General features: G+C 41.8%; 1 protein-coding gene across 2 annotated transcripts in view; it reads right to left on the bottom strand.

The window, feature by feature from the left end:
• VGLL4 (vestigial like family member 4) overlaps window positions 1-25,568 on the bottom strand; it is a 145,797-nt gene that overhangs the window by 62,502 nt on the left and 57,727 nt on the right. Inside the window, exon 1 of one of the 2 annotated variants that reach the window (XM_034775528.1) lies at window positions 5,846-6,409. The exons of the other annotated variant lie outside the window; for it this stretch is intronic. Within the exon in view, the coding sequence (XP_034631419.1) occupies window positions 5,846-5,927 (82 nt within the window). The 5' untranslated portion in view covers window positions 5,928-6,409. Of the gene's footprint in view, window positions 1-5,845; window positions 6,410-25,568 lie in introns of those variants that run through there. 2 annotated transcript variants of the gene reach the window in all.

Here is a 25,568-nt window from a genome sequence, read left to right as displayed (position 1 = left end):
AAACCAACACAATTCTTTTATTAAAAGACAACCACCAGAGGAGAGAGTCAAATGAAAAAAATACATCAGCAGGAAGGGGGATGGAGGAAGGGAAGGTCCCAGGAGAAGGAGGGATCCCGAGACAGCTAAAGATTTGTGTATGTCCAGGGATCATATCCAACCTTCTCCTTTGAGTACAATGCAGAGGTTACTGTACTTCAGCAGGACCAAACTGCAGAGGGATGGGTGTTGAGTGCAGTGTGTAGTGGGAGTCCACACTGCTGGACTGTGAGATGGGAGGAGTGGAATGCTGCGGATATAGACTGGAGCCAGGAGGTTGATAACAATGTGTTGGCGATGTCTGGGGGGAGCATGAGAAAGTTTTGCTACAACGGCTTCAAGGGAGGACGGGCGCCAAGCTGCTCAGTTTGAAGAGCTAGTATTGCCTGGAGCGTGTCTGTTTGGTGCTCTATATTTAAGAGCCGCTCCGTGGCTTCTTTCTGGCATGCCACGTTTTCCTTTCGGTCCCTCTTCTCGCTGTCCCGCCACTCCTTCAATTCCTGTTTCTCGGCGGCGGAGTGCATCATAACCTCATGCAGAAAGTCTTCCTTAGTTCTTCTTGGCCGCTTCCTAATTCTGCGCAGCCGCTCTGCTGCCGATAACAAAGAGGGAGGCTGGGCTCCCATGGTTATCTCTGTGAAGTTTAAATGCAACACTTTCCAGAATCAGTAATTTAGTGCTTTAAAACACAGTCAGTACTCATACACCTGTCACTAACCGGCTGACCCCAGGCAAGCACACATGAGCCATAAGACCCTCAAAATGGTGAGTAGCCACAGGGGCAGGGTAAATCACTCTTCCCAGACCCTGCTGTACACGAGGCACATGGCTCTTGGGGAGAGCCAGCACTGTAGGGGGGGCCTGATAATCATTCCTGCTTGCATACTTTCCACAGGAGGTGATCATTATGGAAGATACCTTGCTGCTGAGGGTGATCAGGATATCAAGGGAGGGTCTCCTCCAAGGCTGCAGCTTCCGCCCTGGCCCCTATGCGGCTCACCTGTGTGCAGCAATGGTCCCCGCTCCCATGACAGCACAGTGGCACGGGAAAGTTACCGTTAATGGAGCAAGAAACAAAGCAGCTCTGCTGAAGAACCTGCAGCAGCAGATTGCCCAGTATCTCCAGGAGAGTTTCCTGGAGATCTCTGAGGGAGATTCCCGTGAAGTGAGGGAGTCAATCAACAGCCTGTTCCACCGTTCAGACTAGGCATATGGTGGGAGACAAGCCTGCTTTCTTCAACCCTCCTGCCCCCAACAACTCGCTTTAGCAATTCCCAAAAATCAGATGCACTTACCAGGGGCCGCCTCTCCTGTTTGTGCTTCGCCAAGATCTCACTGCTGTGGCTGGCTAGGCTCCTCTGGGGTAGAAAAGAGCTCCTGGCTGCATGCATCTCTGGCCTCCAAGTCATCCTCTACCTCTGGGTCCCCCTCCCCATCCTCGTCCAAGATTTCCTCCTCCTGGCTCGGTCCACTCTCGACTGACATGCGAGCCAACTAAGTATCTACAGGGGCCTTCACAGTGGAGGTGGGGTCGCTGCCGAGTATCGCATCCAGCTCTCTGTAGAACCGGCAGCTCGTGGGCGCTGCACCGGAGCAGTGGTTTGCCTCCCACGCCTTGTGATAGGTGTTCCGCAGCACCTTCACTTTTATCCTACATTGCAGTGTGTCCCGGTCATGGTCCCTTTCTATCATGCATTGTGAAATCTGTCCATAGGTATCACAATTCCTACGGCTGGAGCACAGCTGGGACTGGATAGCCTCCTCTCTCTAAATGCTGATGAGGTCCAGCAGCTCAGCATTGTTCCAAGCGGGGGATCACCTGGTGTGTGGAGCAGGCATGGCCACCTGGAAAGATGCGCGGAAACCACTGCACTCCATCACCGAGCAAACAGGAAGGGGACTTTCAAATTTCCAAAGGAATTTACGGGGTGGGGCTAACGGTTGGTCACCTGAGGGCAGGGCAGTAGAGTTCAAACCAATGACCAGAGAGGTAAGAACAAGCATTGTGGGACACCTCCTGGAGGCCAATTGCAGCTCTGTAATTGACCAGCATGTCTACACTGGCACCGCAGCCCTGGCGCAGAAAGCTGTATGCCTCTCGTCGGGGTAGTTTTTTTAAAGCGCTACAACTGCATAGTTGCTATGCACTAAGTGGCTTGGTAGTGTGTACACCTCGGGAATTACAGCGCAGAAAGCTGCTTTACTATGCCAGCGTAGACAGGGCCTTAGCTTCCTTCTTTGGCTTTCATCATTCTCGCCTCCCTCACATAGCAGACTGGCTCACAGTTAGGAATAGCATCTGTGACATAAGCAACTCAGAGACCAAAGATTTACCTATTTTGCTTTGGTTTATGGCAGGCAACCCAACTTCTCTCTGAGGTCTCCCTAACCAATAGATTAGCTAGAACACACTGCCAGCCAAAATATTCCCCTAATCATGGCTGTATCATGACAATGCCGTGGAGGGCAACGGAAGCGCTTCAAAGACATACCGAAAGTACACCTTAAAAAGAAAGGCATCAACCCAGCAAACTGGGAGGACTCAGCGCAGAACAGAACCGTATGGCGCCACGCCATACACCAAGACACAGCTCACTTTGAGGAGGACAGAGAAGTAACAAAGGAGGAAAGAAAGGGCACAACAGTCCAGCCAACAACTATGTCTCCTCCAAGATTACACCTGTCACTTCTGTGGGAAAATCTGCAGGGCACAAATTGGGCTCCTCAGCCACTTAAAAACCCAACAATGAACCCCCTTGGCAGACATCATTCACACATTGAGGGATAGCCAAAGAAGAAAGAAAAAAGAATGACAGAGTGCTAGGTAAGGACCAAATTTAGACCCACTCCGAAGGACTGCTCTCATCCACTAGTCATTAAGCACCACTTAGCCATCTGAAAGTTATGGGTGCCAATTTTCTGGGCAAGGAAAACAGAGACTAAACTTGGGGTCCAAATTATAGCACTCTACATCAGCACAATACACTGTGATGGACCAGAGGGCTGGTAAGACATCCTTGTTGGGGAAAGAAGCTGCTTTTCCTTCTGAAGGGCCTGATCCGATCACCAATACATCCATGGAACACCCACTAAAGTCCGGGGTGCTGCGCCTGCAGATCCATGGCCAGTCACTACATTGTATTGGCTTGTTTATGCTAGAGGCGACATTACCAACTAAGAGGAAAATGAGCAAATCCTCTCCAATGATAATGGTGCCCATATTTCACCAGTACATGAATTGCCTCAATAAGTGAGGTCAAACAACATTGTTCTTTTAATAATGACTGAGATAGAAAATAAAATGGATAAAGTCAGCATTATACCACTTTATCTGAAAGAGGCAGTTGAGGCAGCTATTCAGGAAAAGCAGCAACATGCTTGCTATTTTCAAAAGAGCTTCAGGGAGTAAAGGCACCCACTTCCCATTGAATTCTAGTAGGATGTAGGCACCTAATTTTCTCCAGCCCTTTTGAAAATCCCAACCTATTATATAGATCTAATCATTACATAGTTCATTTGTATCTTATCTTACATCTGCAAAAGTACTTTTCAGGAGACTGCGTACGTGTAAGTAGTTCAAGTACTTATTAAATCCTAATAATAATACTATTATTAGTATTACATCCTAAATAAAGACTAATTAATTGAATCTAAAAAACACTTTGTTCTCAAGTATACATATTACTGCAGCGTTGATTTTTAAAAAGACAAGATCCATCATTGCTGACACAACTCCCCTGTAAAATAAATACTTTGGCATTGGCATGGCAGATCTGCAAGCATCTCTAAAAACAACCTTCAGAGCTCAGTGCAGATGTGGTCAGTGTTTATACTTTTTAAACCATTGGGATATAAACACCTCACTATAAACACTGCTCAGGTTTTGCTTTTTTAAATTTCTTACATGTTTATTTTAGTGTTAAAAATAATGTTAACTTCCATAATAAGGAAAATTGCAACAGATGTTTAAACTAAACAAAAGCTGCTATATTATATTAGTGTGAGCTGAGCATTTGCTTTCAAACTATTAACAGTATGATCTGTCCAAAGGAAGGTGAGAAAACATCTGGTAAGCAACTTTTATAAATATTAGGTAACAAATACAATTGACTGAAACTAGTAAGACCCAAAGCAACAAAACTTTTTCCCTCTAGTCAGCAAAACCCTCAGAAAAATCCATCAAGTAAGCAGAAATTCTATTTATAATGTTTGCCATTTTTCATCAGGAGCCAACAGTCACATCATAATAAAGCACTTGATTGTTAATGCAGGACAATGATGAGATTAACAAAAACCCTGCAACATTCCTTTATCCAATCACTCTTGCATCCACAAAGTTTCAAAAAAGAAACAGCAGCACAGGGAAGAGCATGAAAGTCTGATTGGCCATGCACAATCTACACCATATTGTTCAATATTGACTAGCAAGCCTGATAAATCTGCTGTGCAAATAACTAAGTAAATTTCTACATAAGATCTTTGACTCTGTTCGAATGGAACCCCTCCTCCCCCGAAGCATTAATAGTTCTACATGCAACCTCTCTGCTCCCCCTGGCACTTTGAAATGTGGTCTTTCTGACTTAAAACAGAGGGGGGAAGGGGGAAGATCTATTTCTAGAGTGAGCATCCTGATTTTTGGGTTAGCCTCTTATTAAAGCATGTGAGTGGTTCCCTCTTAATCAAATCTATACATTCTTTACTGCTTCTTCCCTGACAACTATAGCAAGTTTACTTTCCAAATGAACGTGGAAAATGTTCCTGCTGAATTAGAAGAGAGACTTCTGCAATGTTTGTATGTGGCTACAGGAAAACCTGCCCTTCTGCCAAGCTGAATTAGCTCAGTGGTGCCTTTCTTTCCACTCAAAGCCAGGCCATAGCCACTTCTTCAAACTGCACGTAGATAAAAAGCTCAACTAGATGATGAAGCTGATTTCCGACCAACCCATCCCCCACACCTTACCTAAGGCACCTTCAAAACAGGGCTACTATTACCTACACTATCAGAAGTAGTTGCCGACCTATGTCAGCTGGACATAAATAAGAAAACTGAGAGCACAGTGAAGACAAAAAGTTTAAGTTTTCCAGGGTGTTGTGTAATTCTTTCCACAGGGACTATGTGAAGGGCTCTTTGGGGAGGAGGTATGTTTGTGTGTGGGTGAGGGGGGAGATATCCTTCACTGTCAGGGCTTTCTCAGAGCTGTGCAGGAAATGAGAAGTCAAACAAAGAGCCACTCTGTGCTCTGTAATATGGGTTCCCTTCAATTGCAAAAGCTGAATAGTAAAATTCGTTATTGTTCAGGATGTAAGCATTGAACTAAAACCAAAAACTTGTATTTGTACAATGAGACTTACAACATCTACACTATATGTTTAAGTGTATACATCTATTTACATTTAATGGTGTAGATTACACATACACAATGTACATTACAAATTAATACATACACCATATTGTAAAGTGACTTTAAAATGTTTCCTTTACAACTACATTAACACTTGCAAAAAGTTATCTGGGTATTGCTGCTTTAAAGTACTTCAACCAGTACCATCTTTGCTAGGGGCCGGGGGAGGAGGGGAAGATGAGGAGGAGGAGACAACCAACACTTCATATTAATATTGAACAGTAAAATTTCCTTTAAAAAGAATAATTCAACTTCCATTTCACAAATCCCATTAAACCTGTAGACAGTACAAAACGCACTGTACCTTGTAACAACTATAAATAGAAGGGAGAGAGAATTCATACTTAAAACAACAAAAACACCCCACACCGCATAAAAAGCAAATTGCAAAATAAAACAATTACCTTCATAGCACAGCATGCCAATATTGTTGTTCATTTTGTCCAAGTATTGGTAGTTCAACAGGTCCATCTTCATAAATAGCATTTATCGGGCTAACAAAAAAGACCAGCTTGTTTGCTTTTGCCCAGAACAGGGAGAAAGACGCGGGACAAACGCTGCCCGATTAGCTCCTGGCTCTTTCTAAACTTCACAAGCTCAAGGCCCAGCCTTTAACTAATCAAAATAAAGTATATTAGGGAAAGTTGGATAGGGAGGGAGGAACCTTTCCAGGATTTTGGAGACTGAGTTTAGAGTGTGTTGCGTCCCCCAGCTACAAAGAAAACGGTTTAAAAAAAAACAAAAACAAAACAAAAAAAAACTTTGCAAATCTTTTTGGGAATTTAAGAGGGGAAAAAAATAGGGAAATGTCCTAGAACAAAGACAAGCTAGTTCTCCTCACAGCCCGCTGCAAGTTAACTGCACTGACATGCAGGCTATGCTTGGTATGAGTCGTATGTAAACTAGCTTCCTCTTTCTATCAGGCAGAGAGCACTGAGCATGCTCACTGAATCCCTGGAGCTCTTCAAATGTCAGGGATATTTTCTGCACAAGATCAGTCTCTAAATGTATTGAGTGTTTGAAAGAAAGGGGGAGGAGGAGAGTCTTTACAGAAGGGCCATGTCAGAGTTGCTCTTGACAGGAAGCAGTGTTACCACTGCAAAACTGAAAGGGGGGGGGGGAGGAGAGGGATATCACAGAAACAGAGAGAGAGGGAGAGAGAGAGAGGTCTCTTTTCAAGTACTGGGAAGAAGTCGACCAAGCTAAGCCTGCAGGCAGGCTTCACTTTCTGAGAGAGGATTTCCAAGTGACAGAACTTAGGTTAAACTTTTATTTTAAATTATTCCCTCCCTTCCCCCAACTTTAATTCAAATTACAAAGCTGACACTTATTTTTACTTGATTATAAAAATGTTTGCAATTCCTATTTGACCTGGTTTCAATATATTGTAATAGGTGTTGTTAATTCACTGAAAAATAACAACAAAATGGAGTTTTAATGGCTTCAGGATGGAAGAATGAGAATTACAACTAAACCACCATATCAATTCTTTGAATAATGGTAGTGGATATGCACACACAGCTTTATACTACAGTCTAATCAGTCTACTGCTACATTTTAAATCCCTAAGGGATGTCAGTAGTTAAACATTTCACGTTATGGCTTTTTAGTGCCTGAAGAATTCATTGTTTAAGCTCTGGTATAAATGACAGAAATTAAGGGGATTTTTACAACAGTTGTTCTCATCTCAGGATGTGGCTTGTTTTGCTGCAGTTTGAACCTTGATCTTAAAAATTTCTAATTTATACCGATGTATGTATATCACCACAAGAGGCAGACCATGTGCATCAGTGCTGCTATGAAGAAGCATCTGATGCAGTGCTTGCATCTGAAGAAGTGAGGTTCTTACCCACGAAAGCTTATGCTCCCAATACTTCTGTTAGTCTTAAAGTTGCCACAGGACCCTCTAGTGCTGCTATGGTATGTCAACCTAATGGGCATCAATTGGTGTCCCCTAAAGTAGATCAACACCTGAAATCTGATTTGAATGACAAAGCAACGCCACTACAGAAGCATGGTCTAAAGTAAACACATAACTAATGGAGTTCTAATCCTACCTCTGGTACACATTCCCTCTGTGGTCCTATTGAAATCCAGGAAGTGGGCGGACGCCCACTATTAAAGGACCTCCCCCCAGCCTAAGGGGAGAATCCACAGGACCTGGAAGCCAAATGATTCTGGTGGACAACTAATGAGATAACAGGGACAGGAGTGAGATCAAAGGGTCAAACAAAGGGAACCTGACGGGAAAACCGAGCAGAGAACCTCGGACAGTGCCCACTGCTCCTCGAAGGCATCAAGGGAGCCAGCGGATGCTGCCCAGAGGAACTCTGCCCGGATGCGTGAGCAGACGGAGGATCGGAAATAGGCCCCACTGTCACAGGAGACCCCATCGGCCAGCCTCCTCTCCCTGGTTTTATAGATGGTCATTTTAGCCAAGGCTAGAAGGAGGTTGACCAGGAGGTCCCGTGACTTTGTGGGGCCACAGATAGGGTCTTGGGCAATTTCACTTCACTTCTCTGCCTTAGCTTCCCTGGAGGGAGCCCAACTCTCACTGCCTTTCAAAACAAGTCAGGTGCAAAACTTCAGTTGGTGCCTTAGAAAATCTTCCCCCTTGTGTCAAAGGGGCAGACTAGGGTTGCCACCCAACTGAGTTTTAACTGGACAGTCCAGTTTTTGGCTTCTGTGTCCGGGTGCCATTGAGGGTTGCCAGGTGTCCGGTTTTAAACGGGAAAGTCCAGTCAAAAAGGTGGCAACTCTAGGGCAGACACTTGTCTTAAAGGAGTGTTCTATGGAGTGACATTCTGCCAAAGCACTTGGAAGAGAGTGCAATATAAATGCCAAGGTATTATTGTTCCACTGAGGTTAAACAATTTAATTTAGGATACTGTTTCCATACAAGTGAACTCAATTTACCTTCCAAAAATTACTTTACTTGGAATAGGAAAAGCAGTGCTGTAAATACCTGCTTGTATGCCATCTCAACTGAAGGGGCACACCATTAGAGTGATCCTAAGAACAATGCAACAGAAAACAAATCTTGTTTCATTGGGTAGATGAAATGTAAAAGCTCTTCATTTTATTTGGATCACTATTAAGGAAAACAGATGGACTCTCTATATTAAAAGAATTATGATCTCAGAGACCATGGTGATGAGCACGGCACAAAAACATACACATATACTTAATGTTCGAGTAACCACTTTCTTGTATAATAAACAAAATAATTTTCTAATTAAAATTTACCATGATGTTTTTTGGCTCCACGAATTTGAGACAGATAAAGCTGCACCCACCTACCTATAGGCTAAAAATAGTATAAGGTACTTTCTAAAAAAGGGAATTTTTTAAATGAAGAAAATGACATTTTTAAGTTTAAAGGGGAATAGGCTGGAATCATTCCTCAAGCACTACAGGGGCTACTCTCTCTGATGCAGAACCCAGAACTCTAAAGTAAACCTTGAGTCCCACTACAATTAGGTGCTACACTGCTGCGTTACTGTCTTTCAGAGCATGTTCATTTACTAAAAGCAAAACAGTGTTTTAATAAATATTGCAAGAATAGGATAACAAGAAAAAAAGGCTAGTCCTTACATATGTAAATGTGCAGGTAAAGAGTTCAAAGTTACAACACTGACAAAGGAGAGGCAAGTACCTCCAGTCTGAAGTGTAAATTCCATAGAGCAGATACACCACCACTTTGAGAATTAAGGAAAGTATTTACACTATGTGCAACTATAGTAGCTAAAGCATTCCTGAATTTCCATTACTACAAGCTAGTTCTATGGGAGAAAAGATAAGTATTGGCATATTCCAACTTATAATATTTGAATTGCTGTTTGGAGTGTTCGGAGTGGGGGAAGCTAGTGTTCTATTTTATTCTATAAAGGTTCTCATACTGCACTCATCACTGAAGTACCTGAGCACCTTCTAGTACTACATTAAGCAAAGTGACTAACATCTGTCACATGCTTCCAGTTAAATAATAACTTGGTACCAAAAGTTCTGAACTCTGAATTTCCAAATTAATTAAAACATATATTATAAAAAGAAATTAATTCCTAGTGAAGGGATAGGAAGAAAAAAAATCTTGATGCAAATATGAGATAATGAATCATTCCGTACATCATCCCTAAAATCCCTACATGCTCAGGCATTGTGGGTACTAATAGTAAGCATTCCTAGACTTTACTTCTCTGTGATGTACTCAATGCACTCTTTCGAGGAAAGAATTCCCAACAGTCTTATAAATGATTCACTGAGCATGTCACCAGTTTGGAATAACTCAGGTTGAAATGTAATCAATGGCAAACGTATGTCACCAGGTTATATACCAACTATATGGAAAAGCAAACATAAATAGCATATTCCATGAGTTTTGTTATTTATGGATTAATATTACTGCTTAAAAGTTATAACACTTGCAAGTACCACTAAGTACTATACTTCCTGCATTACATGCGAGCTATACTTCTTACTATGACACCACAAATACTTTTCTTTTGTAAAACAGGCCATTATATATTTATTTTCCATACACTCAAACTTTTAGTACAGCAGCAACCCCTGGAGGTAACAGTGAAAAACTGCACACACATTTTCACCAGTAATGCCATAACTCTGCAACAAAGTGCATGGACTTTGAATCTGGCTAATCCCTTAGTAGACATTCTAGTTCAGCTTCCTTGCAGTACTCAATTAATCAGTTTATCAGGGATATGCTCCTGCAAATCCAATAGCAAAGGGTCACCTCACACTATAAGCTTGTATTTTTGGATGAAGAAGTCAAAGAACAATCAAATGGTGGCTTTAATTAATGGTTAAATCAAAATTGCCAAAACGAGAAAATGCTGATTACAACGTTTGGACAAGGTAATGCCTCAGGAATAGTTTTGACTTGCCCTAGAGGCAGAATTACGCAGAATTAGGGAATTATGAATTTAATCACTGCAAGATCTCTAGGACTCACTCTTCTAGCAACTTTTAACAAGCGAACACAACGCATCAGAAACTGTTTTACTGCAGGTCTTCTTTAAAGCACGTTGTGTGTCAAACAGCCAACATGAAGAACAAATCACTTTTTGTATTCAAAGAGTTTATCTAATTTAGCAGTTTAAAGAGTTACCGTAAGTGTTGAAGGCTATGTTGTAAAAGTCAAAATGATCTCAATCACTTAATGGTTCTAAATATCTATGGAATTTTTCCACCATTTGAGATTTTTATATGTCAAAGAAAGTTATAAAAATACCCTGCTCTGGCAAAAATAAGTCTAGATCAATATTAGTGCCCAATTTTATCAAATGGCCACATGCAAATCTGTATCTAATTTGCACAGTTACCCTGATTGCAAGCAACAAAATGGCCAGTTAGTTATTCCTCTAAATGGCCATTTATAGGCGGTAATTACACACACAAATTAGCTGCACAATTGTAAGATCAGCTACATTCACCTTTTTCTAAAAAGCAGCTCCAATATGACTAATAGTTAAATATAGCTGCTTTCTGTTCTCACCCATCACCAATATTTGTTTCTACTGGAAAAAATATTTAAATGTGCTCATGAAAGATTATCAGCTGAAACATATTTTGGTTTCATTGTCTTTCTAAGATGTGTAGAGAAAAAACAAGCTGTATACTCTCAGAAATCAGATACCAGAAACTTTCCATCCATTTGCTATTTTTTTCATGCTTACATATAGCTGAAAATATTAGACTCCTGCTAATCATATGCAGATGTACTGAGTCCAGCTTGCCATCTACTGATATTAAGGATTTAGTGTGAAATTTTCAGTAGTATTAAAGCACCTACTCAGGTGATTTGGAAAATGGTATTTGAGGTCCTTATTCCTGAGGTATGTTCTTGTACAAAACCTGTGTAAGGTAGTCCCTAATGGATTCCCATTTTTATATATTTCATATTCACTCATTACCATTTCTAATATCAGACAGGTTATTATGCCACTTGGAATGTATATTCATATCAGCTGATGACCTTGTCCTTGTTCTACTCCTGGGGGAAATCTATGTCAAAAAATTAAAAATTCTGCACTCAATATTTTAAAATTCTGTAAAATTCTGCATATTTGTCAAAATAACACAATATAATCACACCATTTTCAATTACTTTGGTAATTTATTCCAAAATACCTGTCAGCAAGTATATCTGACAACAAAAAAGATTCAGGCAATGTTTTTTGACAAATAGATTATAATATAATAATAATAATATAATTAATGGAGATATCCCATCTCCTAGAACTGGAAGGGACCATCAAGTCCAGCCCCCTGCCTTCACTAGCAGAACCAAGTACTGATTTTGCCCCAGATCCCCAAGTGGCCCCCTCAAGGATTGAACTCACAACCCTGGGTTTAGCAGGCCAATTCTCAAACCACTGAGCTATCCCTCCCCCCCTTACTAGGCATTTTAATACAGAACTCGAGTAATAAATCATTTAAATTACAATACAGAACTGTATTTCCCACACCCCTCAGAAGCAGTGCAAATGCTTGGGGAGGTCAGGGGTAACAGAGGAACTGAGGAAGAGGGAAGTAATTGCTGGGAAGGAGCCTGGGTATGAATTTGAAGGGTTGCTGGGTATGGGTGGGAAAAGTATGTGGTCCTGCACTTCCATTCCCATTCAGCCCCTGCCCCAGTCTGTCCTCCCCCATTAACCCTTATGAGCCCATCTGACCCCCCAGCAGCCCCACACTGTCTGTCTCCTGACCTGGACCAACAGGCACTGTAAAGAAGGCAGGCTCTTTCTCTTCCCTATTGTACCTGCACTGGCCAGGAGTGGCTACTGTGGTCTAGCACCACAGCGCCCTCTGGTGGGCACAAGGTGGAACTGCAGCAACTTTTCAACAAAAGTTATATCTATCTATCTTGCGTCTGATGAAGTGGGCATTCATCCACGAAAGCTTATGCTCAAATACTTCTGTTAGTCTTAAAGGTGTCACAGGACCCTCTGTTGCTATATACACACACACACACACACACACACACACACACATATATCTGCGCGGCACACAATATATGCACACACGCAGTGGCACAGAATTCCCCAAGTACCTTGTTCACTCTCAAGGTGAGATGGGAGGACACAAAGCATGACTACTGCTCAGGAACAGATTTCACTGTTTTCTCCTCATGCAATTAAAATTAATAACTGAATAAATACTCGTTGGTAGCTGCTAGGTGATAATGTACCTGAAACTAATAGACTTCGTTTCCTTCTCCGCATCCCTGACTGTATTAAACAATCTAAACTAAAACATAACCCAATTAAAATAAAAATATATACTTCAAGGCAAAAAGCAGACAGGAATTCTCATTTAAGTATTTAAAAAAAATGGAACAAAATCTAATTATATGGAAGGATGTAATTATTCCAACAACAAGCATTACAAATCCAGGAAATTCAGAGGTTAAGGTTAAACTTTAAAAAAATCAAAACATGCTAAGTTATGGAACTGTACAATTAGATAGTGACATAATGAGAAGAAAAATAAATTAGTGTTTTTAAACATCAGTTCCATCTAAAGTAGGATCACACACACTAAAATGCTTTCTCATAAACCAGAGGTAGTCAATAGGCGGACCGTGGGCCAAATCTGGACCGCCAGACACTTTTGAACGGACCCAAAAATCTGATCATCATTATTGTTGTTTTGTTATTATGTTCTCTGGAGTCTATCCTTGATTATACTTTGACCAAGAAATTTGGACTGAGACAAAAAATAATTGTCTATCCCTGTTATAAACCTATAATTATTGCATGGTGAACCCAGGCTCAGCTCGAGCGGTTTTAAGGTCTGATACGAACATTATTGGTAGTGTTATAGTAATAATGAGGGTATATGTAAGCAGGAAAAAAAACAGAAAGGGAAAGAAAAAGTTAAAATAATGAAGACACTACCTTTTAAATTTACATAGGAACTGGAAGGGGCCTCAGACAAATGGTGTATATTTTTCTATTGTGTGGCATCTGACTTCCTTTTGAGCATTCCTCTTGTGCCTCTTAGCAGAATGTGCTACTATCCAATTGCTCTCACCATCATCATAAAGAAAAAGATACTAACTCAGGGTGGCATAACCCTTACAGCTCATATAAATTCTAATGTGGATAATTATATTCTGTCTAATTACTATTGGATAGGACAGTGTTCTTCACTTCCTGTCCTAAAATGCTGTATAGTGTTCCTGTGTGCTGTTTATCACCTGCTGCATTCCACCCTAGAGACGGCTGCATGACAGAAGTGATTGTATGTAAAACTGATATCAACTTCAGTCAGTTAGTGAAGTAATTATCCAAGTTGGAATTTGGCCAAGAGATCAGTACTTATGCTTATGAAAAGCACTTTGGGAACTTGAATGACTACAAGTGATCAGGACAGTGAGGGGATGGGAGGTTATTTTATTTTAACCTAAAGATGACCCGCTTCTCGCAACTTGCACCGGGCCAAGGCATTGGTACCATACTAATTCAGAAGGAGTAGCAACAATTATCATCATCAACACCACTTCCTGCAAAACCCTAACTTTTCCTTGGATATTGCTCATTCAAGTATTTTCTTGGTCTGTTTAGTTTGTGAAACAGGACGTGATCACAGCTGGGAGTGGCACACTATGCACAGATTCTTTGGGAGGTATGTTAGATAGTGCAACTTTCAACCACCAGGACTTTAAAGAAAACGAGAAGCAACCCATTACAAATCTCAGGGAGTCAAACTGACTTGTTTGCAACTCTTTATTTTTTGATCATAGGAAATTAAAGGTAACTAGATAAGAAATCCTCGCTGTCAAGAATCACTTATAATTTTACCACCTTTCTTCATACTATACACAGAGGAGAATACTGCACTGATATTTAGAATAAAAGATGATGCAGGAAAAACAAACATTAACAGCTACTTCTGTTTGTAGTCAGAGTATTAGACATACTTTGTTTTACAGCTAAAATTAACTTGCTTTTGACTCACACTTAGATTTTATCAAAAAGGAGAGCATATATATATATATATATATATATATATATATATATATATATATACACACACACACACATACACACACACACACACCATAGTTTCAGAGTGAATATGCAAAATGAAGACATAAGACATGACTCATCAGGTTCCATTCCCATGAGACTACACAAGTTCCTTGCTCATAGCTGTTTCAACAGCCATGCCTCTGAAACTTGCATAAATAAAATATGACTGTAACTGAATTATTACTATGGGAGCAGGACACCACAATGTCTACCGACTTAATATATTTTGCATGAAGTAGGGCACAAAGAAAAGTTTACTGCAGCAACGGATCTGAGACTTCAATACACCCATTCACCGAACTCATTTAATTAACTTGCTGATATATGCAGAAAATGCATTTTCTGAAAACAAACTCTTATTTCTGACTTTCATAAAATCTAGATTAAATACAAAAATCATATTGACATAACATCTAAAAAGGTCGGACAAACCCAGCAGGGGAACGAACAGTGCAGCATATCTAATTTATCTGTCCTTTAAACCTAAAAGGATTCAACATTGGCCAATATTACATCATATGGGAAAAATGACATTTGATTAGTATGACTTGATTTGTTATTAAATATTTCATTCACTTGAGTTATGTACTGTGACAGACCCAGACCAGTGGGGTACAGGAATATGGTAGAGGGCAAACATACTGGTCACTGGATGAGTAGTTTTCTGTTCCCTGAGTGACCAGAGCAGGGGCTGCACTAGAGTAATCAGGAACCTGCTAGAACCAGTTAAGGCAGGCAGGCTAATTAGGACACCTGGAGCCAATTAAGAAGAAGCTGCTAGAATCAATTAAGGCAGGATAATCAGGGCACCTGGGTTTTAAAAAGGAGCTCACTTCAGTTTGTGATGCAAGTGTGAGGAGCTGGGAGCAAGAAGCATAAGGAGCTGAGAGTGTGCACTGCTGGAGGCCTGAGGAGCACACCAGGAGGAAGGTTCTGTGGTGAGAATAAGGAAGGTGTTTGGAGGAGGCCATGGGGAAGTAGCCCAGGGAGTTGTAGCTGTCATGCAGCTGTTACAGGAGACACTATAGACAGCTGCAATCCACAGGGCTGGGCTGGAACCTGGAGTAGAGGGCGGGCCCGGGTTTCCCCCCAAACCTCCCAATTGACCTGGATTCTGGGTTCTTTCAGAGGGGAAGGTCTCTGGGCTATTCCCCAACCCACATGGTGAATCTCTGAGGCAAGAAAATCCGCCAATAAGCGCAGGACCCACCAAGATAGAGGAGGAATTTTGTCACAGTACAGAATTACCCACAGCTGTAAAATCACAATATTGTGTCTCTGCTCACCTAAGCAATCATGATGTTTTAACACAAGAGATCCTTTGGAATATAAGGTCAAGGCTGACAAGTCCTGAATGTGATAACTCTCAACATAATAAATACTTTTTTCCCCCTTCTTCCATCATTGGTGCAAATCATGGCTTGTCCCAATGTTAATATCAACATTAATGCTGGGTAACCTGTTGTGTTTGCAGATCTGGATGTCTGTACTACGCAGTCTTTCAGCCTGGCACACTAACTTCATTCTTGTTAGCTGGGAATTGAAGTTAACAGGTTTCCTATTCTCTGATGCTCCAGACCAGCAGGAAGCTTGTCAGTTTCGATCCCCTGCTGGCCTACAAGAATTGAGCCAGCCCAGAGAGACTGAGGGGACAGGGTTACATGTCTATGCATATTTAAAGCTGCAAAAAAAAATCTAGTGCTCAGGAATTATGGTTAATGGATTGTTCAGCCTAGCAGCTGGGTTTTAAAGTCTATTGCAATCCATGACTTTTTAAACCACATATCAGTGAGATGTGGCAAAAAAGTGTACACATGCACGCATGCTGAGGAAAGAAAGTATAGTAATAACTTTGACATTATGTGCATTTAAGTAAACCCTAATAAATGCTTTCAAAAATTCCAATAAACCCATAACTTAAGCAGCAGATGAAGATTTTCTGCTAATGTAGCAGTAAAGTTAGAGCAAATTATTATCCATAGTATTATGGTAGTATCTAGATTGGGGCCTCTCTAAGCTAGGCGGTGTTTCACAAACACACAGTTACAGTCCACCCTCTGAAAAGCTTATACTCTAAAGAGGGGGTGGGGGAAGACAAAAGGTGAGGAAAATAAAGTATTATTCCCAAAAGGTGGGAAACTGAAGTAGAGAGGAGGAGATGTTCAAAGGTACAGATCGGAGATTGACTTTCAACAGCAGTTAAATGCCTAAATACCTAACTGCCATTTGTGCATCTGAAAATTTCCCCCAGAAAGATTAAGTGATTTGCTCAAGATCACATAGTCTGTGACTGAGTTGAGAACTGAACACAAATACCCTGGGGCCCAGTCCAGATCCTTGGCCAAAAAAAATCATCTTCCCTCTTTATGCATTTGTTTAATATGCATATTTTCCTTTTTTCTTTTTTATTTCATTGCACAGCACACAACAGATATATAAAGATACTTCACTAAGGGATAGCCTCTGATTTTTGACAAGACACACTCATGTACACGTATAAGTGGGTCATTGAAAACTAAATAAAAAGGTTTCAGATCACTAGGCTTCTTTCTAATTATTATTAGTTTATAATAAATCAATTCATATCAAATAAACTCAAAGAAGATTTACAGCCTGAACTTTTAACTAGTAGATATGAAACACCCATTTAAAGCTTTAGAAATTAAACACACTTTAAAAATGTCTGACACTACCAGATTTATTCTGCCTTCATCATACACATACTTACATACACATATGCAAAGTAGAAGAATGACGGCCAGGAATAGCAAGATAGGCAAATAGATAAAAGCTAATTTTTGGAGGTGGGGGAATGTAAAAAAAATAATTTTCTAGCTAAGATTCTGCACAATCATCCCTGATACTTTAAAAGATGCATTAAACTCCTAAATGACAGGTTTCAGAGTAGCAGCCATGTTAGTCTGTATCCGCAAAAAGAACAGGAGTACTTGTGGCACCTTAGAGACTAACAAATTTATTTGAGCATAAGCTTTTGTGGGCTACAGCCCACTTCTTCGGATGCATCTTTAAACTCCTAAATACACCTCTACCCCGATATAATGTGACCTGATATAAACACGAATTTGGATATAACGCGGTAAAGCAGTGCTCCAGGGGGGCAGGGCTGCGCACTCCAGCAGATTAAAGCAAGTTCGATGTAACGCGGTTTCACCTATAACGCGGTAAGATTTTTTGGCTCCCGAGGACAGCGTTATATCAGGGTAGAGGTGTAGGTAGGGCCCTACCAAATTCATGGCCATGAAAAACACTTCACTAACCATGAAATCTGGTCTCCCCCGTGAAATCTGGTTTTGTGTGTGCTTGTACGCTATACTATGCAGATTTCACAGGGGAGAGCAGAGTTTCTCAAATTGGGGGTCCTTATCCAAAAGGGAGTTGCAGGGGTGTTGAGGCTTTGCCACCTTACTTCTGTGCTGCTTTCAGAACTGGGTGGCCAGACACCGGTGGCTGTTGGCCGGGCGCCCATCTCTGAAGGCAGCACCCCACTAGTAGCAGTGCAGAAGTAACAGTGGCAATATCATACCATGCCACTTATTTCTGCGCTGCTGCCTTCAAAGCTAGGCAGTCAGAGAGTGCTCTCCAGCTGCCCAGCTTTGAAGGCAGAGCCGCCGCCAGCAGCAGCACAGATTTAAGGGTGGCAGTGCCGCAGTTCTCCCCCCCCCCACAACCACAAAATAACTTTGTGACCCCCCCACAACTCCTTTTCAAATCAGGACGGCTACAATTACAACACCGTGAAATTTCTGATTTAAATAGCTGAAATCATGAAATATAGGAATTTTAAAATCCCATGGGCATGAAATTGACCAAAATGGACTGTAAATTTGGTAGGGCCTTATAAATAAAGGATAATAATAAGCCTAACTCATCATTACTGCAGTAGGTTTGTCATGACAGGATAGCATGATTACCTAGTTTCTCTGTGAATTTTTGGTGTGTCCCCAGGACTCACCTGCAGTGGCAGTTCCTGTCCTGTGAGGATGGGCTGGCTTCTCTTTCTGGGTGTTGCAACCAGATGTGCAGGGTCACAGCCCCTCTAAAGTTTGGTCCACCTGCCCTTCTTTTAATCTTGTTGATGAATACTTCCAGTTCTTCCTGTTTATTCCCCTTGCTTTTGTGTATAAACATCTAAGAGGCTGAGCAGATTCCACCACTGTTCCCTCTCTTGAAATGCAATACCATCACAAACAAATTACATGAGGGGGCAATGTGTGCCTGCATTCTGCAAAGGCAGGGCCTTTAGGAGTTGGCAACACTTCCAATCCTTCAGTAGCATGGACCTTGGGAAAAATAGGGAGGCATGGTGGTCACTAGCAGACTCTTCCCTCCAGAAGCTTTGGATCCCTTCCCATTTCCACTATGCCTAACAAAGGCTCTCTGTATTATGGATGGAGTACTCCACTTGCTTGAAACAGATATTGTCTCCGTCTTGAAGATGGCATTTTTTCCAGTTAAATTAGTGAAGAACAGCTGCATTTGATGTGATTAACATGAAGATTTTTGTATTGTTCTGTTACAGAATACTAATAAATGGGTACTTGTTGAAGTACTGATATGGTAAAAGAAAAGTCATTTGCCCAAATTCAGAAAAATCTATAAGAATTCACTAGATCAACCTCCAAGCTGAAGAACATTTGCTATACGAATTCTTGACCTTGATAGCAAGATATTTATAATAAAAATAAGAAACCAAAACATCAAAATAAATCTGAAAGAGTTCATCAGTTAAAATAAAACATACACAAATGACAATTATCAATGCAAAACATTTCTGTGCTTGAATCCAATTGTAATTGAATATATTCGTCAAAGTCTTTCACAGCCGCTTCAACTTGGTCAAGTAGGATTTTCAGCTGAATTCTGATTCTCCCCAAGTTAAAATAAAACGTACTGAGAGACAAGTAGTGTGAACCTAGCTCTCTGGTCATTTCAGAACACTTCTTCTCCTATACCATCCCCATGCTCTACTGGGAAACAGAGCTCAGTGCTGCCCGCACTGCTAATAAAAATCTTTCAGCCCTGCATGAGGTTCAGGAAGACAAGCAAATCTCTCCCTCCTGATGCTCTCTGGCACCACGCAGGGGCCTATAAAGTGTAGGAGAATCCCTGGACTCCTCTCCTCCCTCTCCCAAATGTATCAAGTTCAGAGACTGAAGGGGCACCATACGTGGCTCCCCATGCTTTCTGACCCCATGCAGTTTGGGAAGTGAAGACATGGTTCCCCCAGCCAGCTCCTCCCTCCCCCGTTCCTAGTGCTCCTCAGCCCCATGTAGGGTGCAAGGAAGGAGGGTACACCCTCCTGGGTACAAATGTTGAACAGCAGCAATTCTGCTTTTGTATTACAACAAGCAAGCATGGCAACAACCTGTTACATGGCTTTCAGCAGAATTTCCACATGAGCTTCCCCCAGAGTAGCAGAGAGAGTGAACTTGTCATGCTGGTGCATGAGACATGGAGTGCAATCAGCCACCAACAGAACCCTGAAACGGGCTATTGCACAACCGACCTGTCAAGCGCACAGAGAAACTGATTCTTTAAAAAACAAAAATTGGATCTTGTAAGGATATGAGCCTCCAGGCAAGGACCATGTCTTTGTATATGGTAGTCTAGTGCCCAACACAAAGAAGCCTGATTCCAAGGGGGGCCATCTAGTTCCTAGATTATTTTCAGGCAGTAATGTGATTTTTAAGATGGTGTCCCTTTAATCAATTTTCTCTTTCCTTTCCACTATATAGTTGAATGAGTGGCACTCCAACTGCACAGGCTTTTTAAAACTTAAGAAGTGTGTTTTTAAATGGCAGATATTCACTGCTGAAATACAGAATGGGTTATCCACAGTAACTTGATACAAACCCAAACCACAAAATTCAAATCCAGGTTTTCAAGCCACCCAAACTTTGAGAGAGATGTGGATCTAGGTTTGGTTCAGATCTATGTTTAGCTTCATCTCCATTTAGAACTAGCAATAAAGGACAAAACAGTTGGTTCTTAATCTTCAATACAGCAGATATGGAATCACAGATGTGCCCTTCAGAGAGAAAGACCCATGCATCTAAAGAAAACCAACCTCATAAGGAGTTAAAGCATCTAAATTTCATAGCCGTAATTTCAATAACCACACAGTTATTATTGTTTTGTAACAAAAATTATAACTTTATTTTTAAAATGTGGAAGACTATGAATGCATTGTACTGAAGAACTAGCACTTACCTTGCAGACAAAATGTTATGTACCACATATTGAAAAGCCTAATTCTATAACTTTCAATTGACCTTACTCCACATTAAAATAAATAAATTATGCTGTACTTTTTTCTAAATAGATTTATAGTGGCCTATTCCAACTGAGGGCCTAGTTCTCAGTTTTCTTCCAAGTTTAAAAAAAAAGAAAAAAAAAATGTTTTGCCAATTTAAGGAAACCTAGTCCCAAATTTCTCTCAGTCTGAAAAACCCTCAATCCAAGAGGGAACAGTACTCTCCTTTCAATGCACTGGTGAATCTATTCTCCTCTATACCAGGCAGAAGAAAGCAGGCAGGCAGAGCCAATGAATGCACTTAAATACTCCTCTGTCCATGTGTAGCACTTACACTATTATGAAAGTAGTAGTATCAGTGTTGCACTGGGCAGAGTTAGAGTTAATCTGATTTTACTATGTGTATGTACATGAAATACACTATGGTGTGGATGGAAGAAAGCTTTTATTGATATTAGTTTGGAGGGCGCATTGGCTACTCAGGAGTAAAACTGTCCAGGGCTCAGAGGGAGAGAAAACTAAACTAAAAAGTGTGAAATCCTCCAAAAATGACTCAAAACCAACTGGTCTAACCACAGAAATATCACAAAATTCAGAGTTCATTATCTCAAGCCCTTCTAAGACTAGAGATGAAGCATGTGGTCTCACCGGGAAGCTAGGAACTTTTATTTTCTAATGAGATAAAGTCCCCATTCCTAGTCCTGCATGAACACAAGATGAGACTTTTTCATATTTAAAAAAGCTATTACCAATGTAGAACTGAATCTAGGGCTAACTGAAAATTTTGCATTGAAACTATTTTTCTATGGGAAATTGGGCTTTAGTCTAAACTGAGGGTTTTTGTTTCCCTTTCAAAAAAATGGGCTTTTCATGGAAAATTTTTTGTTGAAAAAAACCAAACATCACAAAAAATTAAAATTTTTTGTTTTCAGTCAAAAACCAAAATATTTCAATTTGGATATTCCACTGCAGTGCCTCGTTGGAGATGTAGTTTGGCTCCTCAACATCCTTATTCTCCTGTATGCATTGGGCCCCAGACTTCATCTCTCATGGCTAGGGCCCTACCAAATTCGCAGTCCATTTTGGTCAATTTCACCGTCATAGGATTTTAAAAATCATAAATGTCACGATTTCAGCTATTTAAATCTGAAGTTTCACAGTATTGTAATTGTAGGGGTCCTTATCAAAAAGGAATTGGGCTGGAGGGTCGCAAGGTCATTGTGTGTGTGTGTGGGGGGGGGGTTGCAGTACTGCTACCCATACTTCTGTGCTGCTGCCTGCAGAGCTTGGCCCTCAGTCAGCAGCGCCACTCTTCGGCCACCCAGCTCCGAAGGCAGCAGTGCAGAAGTAAGGGTGGCATGATATGATATTGCCACCCTTACTTCTGTGCTGCTGCTGGCAGGGCACTGCCTTCAGAGCTGGGCGCCTAGCCAACAGCCGCTGCTCTCCAGCTGCTCAGTTCTGAAGGCAGCGCAGAAGGGTGGCAATACTCTAACCCCCTGATTTCGTGGTCCGCAATGTGTTTTTCATGGCCATGAATTTGGTAGGGCCCTACTCATGGTGCATCACCTCCCACCACCAAGAGGTGGGCCTATGGGACATCATGGGAAATGCATACCAACCAGATAGGCTGGCCTACAGTGGAGAATAGGGGCACGAGGCACCTGAAATACAACTCATGAGGCACACTGGCATCATTTCTAAATTGAAATATTTTCATTTTTGATTACCTACCAAAAAGTTTCCATGGAGAAAACACAAAAACAATTTTTTAACCAGTTCTAACAGAATTCTGAGCCTAACGCTGGAATAATATGGGACTGAAATTCCACATTTGGGGAATGAAGAAAGTATTTACCTGGCAGATTGAATGTTATTTTTTTATTTTTTTAATTTAAATTTAATTTAATTTTTTGAAGCTGCACAGGGAGATTGGAGTGTTAGGATAAATCTCATAGTAGATGGATTTGTGGGCAGATGATGCAATCAAATTTATTTAACACGCCTGTGTAGTCTAGCATGCATACGCACATACAGTTAAAAAACAATTACAACTGAAAGTGTTAACATTTGCTTCAAATAGCCAACCAAATATTTGAAAGACTTCCTGTAATAACCATGTTAAAAAGAATTGTTTGACTAATCTCCTTCTGCCATGTAATAGCGCACCCCAACCAATTTCTTCTGCCTAGTCAACCATAGCTCTGCCATTTTGTTTAGTTGCTTATTGTTTGTATGGGTGTGAACTAGGGTTGCCAGGCATCCGGTTTTCATTAAAAGTCTGGTCAGCGGCGCAGCAGGAGCCCAGGTGCAACGGCAGGCTTCCTACCTGCCTGGTTCTGCACAGTTCCCAGAAGCGGCCACCAAGTCCTTGAGGTCCTTAGGCACATGGGCAGCCAGGGAGGCTCCATGCGCTGCCTCTGCCCGAGTGCCGGCTCTGCAGTTCCCGTTTGCCAGGAACTGCGGCCAACGGGAGCCGTGGGGGCAGTGCCTGCGGGCGTGAGGAGCTTCCTGGCTGCCCATGTGCCTAAGGGCCCGCAGGGACCTGGCGGCCACTTCATGGGAGCCACAGTAATCGCTACCAGGACCCCACACCTCCTATTGCACTCCAACCCCCTTCCCCAGCCTGGAGCCTCCTCCTGAATCCCTCATCCCTGGCCCCTCCCCAGAGCCCACATCCCCACCCAGAGCCCGCACCCCCTCCCACACTCCGAGCCCCTCGGGCCCAGCCCAGAGCCCCCTCCTGCACCCCAAACCCACCACAGAGCCTGCATCCCCAGCCGGAGCCCTCACCCCTCCCCGCCCCTCAACCCCTTACCCTAGCCCGGAGCCCTCTCCTGCACCCTGAACCCCTCATTTCTGGCCCCATCCAGTGCACGCACCCCCAACCTGAAGCCCTCTCCTGCACCTCAAACCCCTCATCCCCAGCCCCACCCCAGAGTCCGCACCCCCAGCCAGAGCCCTCACCCTCCTCTCACACACTAACTCCCTGCCTCAGCCCGGTGAAAGTTAGTGATGGTGGGGGGAGAACAAGCAAGCAATGGAGGGAGGAGGAAATGGAGTGAGAGAGGGGTGGGGCCTCAGAGAAGAGGTATGGCAGGGGCAGGGCCACTAGGGAAGGTGGGGGCAGTGGGTGTTCAGTTTTGTGCCATTCGAAAGTTGGCAACCCAGTAATAGGCAGAATCTACTACGGTGAATTTTACAGCCTAGCACCTGTCTCCAAAAATATGGCTCTCACTTACTGAGAGAAATTCCATTTGGGGACATGGGTAGTGATAAAAACAATCAGATTCCATCGTCAAATAAGGCATTAAAGCAACACTAAATGTTACATTAAGCTCAAAACTAATCTCTCTGAAAAAATGCCCTGCTGATGGGACATATTCAAATAGAGCAAACACATATTATATACACATGAAAATATTGTGTACAAGTTAATCAAAGGTAATACAAAATGTATTTATTATAGATATCAGCCAAGTACAGCTTCTAGCAGAGCTAAAGCTAAGCTATTTCAGTTCTTATCAAAACCAGACATGTTTGCAGATTGCCCAGCAGTGTACTGGTCTATTAATATTACCAAAGTGTTTACCTTATCCATTACCTTGCATAAACTAAAAAGTAAAAAATTTGCTCATTCACTAACAAACACTCAACTATGAGTAAAACTGGACCACTTTACTTTTTTGAGAAATGGGACAGTGAATCCAATTAGAAGAGACTAATCCTGAATCATCATAGCCAGGTTGGCAGTTTATCATTCTCATATGGTTGCAAAGACTTTTGTTTTCTTTGATGGGAAAGGTGGAGCAAACAGTGGCTACTACATAAGCAGCATTGTTACTTAAGTCATCTGGGCCTGCTGCTTCCAGAAGTAATCATTTATTAAACGAACAGTTAAATCATCATTATTTGGGTTTGGTTAAAATGACAATTGTGGCAGCCAAGGGGTGAACTGAAAGCTCTGGACATAACTCATTGGTCATAGCTATTGATTGGATAAAATGATGGCCCATGGCTATGCACATATAGACATCACAATCGTACTTTATATCACATATGAAAGGAAATACAATTCGTAATCTTCTACCCCTAAATCAAAGGCTCTAAATGTAGGATCTAAAGGGGAAATCCATTAATTGTCAGTAGTAAAACTGTTTATGTCCTCTTAGTAAGCCAACCGAGATGCAAGTCTCACGAATTCATAAGCAGCTCTGACACTCTGCCAAGCCGATGGCACTAGAACAAAATGCACGTACCCTGGAACAGAACATGTTCTTGCTAGCATTTCTGGCAATGCTGATTTTTTTGTTAGGAGGAAGCCACTGCAAGATCAAAAATCTAGGCAGATCTAGAAGCTAAGCAGTCCTCAGTTGCAGACGTTTTATGGCTTACATCCCATTTTCTTGAAGGGACACTGATAGGCTAAACCTCTCTCTCTCTCTCACACACACACACACACACACACACACACACACACACACACACACACACAAAACTAACATTGTTGAGGGCCTGACTTTGTACCTTAAAAGTTAGGAAGTGCCAGAATTAAGGTTTTCCGAGCAACCAAAATTCAGTCCCCTTGTGCACACTCATTATAATATGGTCTTTAGTTACATGATCACATACCGTTTTTTTTTCTCCCCCTTCCCCCACCCCACAGGACCCCTGCCTCATTCAGTGCACAGAAAGGACAATGCTCAGTTAACATGCAGCTTTTCAATATTTTTTCTCCCCACTGTTCAATGTGTGGCCCCATGCCTTAATTTCTGAACACTTTTCAAATCTTTAATTTCC

Source organism: Trachemys scripta, chromosome 7 (genome assembly GCF_013100865.1).
Source record: "Trachemys scripta elegans isolate TJP31775 chromosome 7, CAS_Tse_1.0, whole genome shotgun sequence".
Classification (NCBI taxonomy): Eukaryota; Metazoa; Chordata; order Testudines; family Emydidae; genus Trachemys; species Trachemys scripta.
This window is presented reverse-complemented; position numbering and strand designations above follow the sequence as displayed.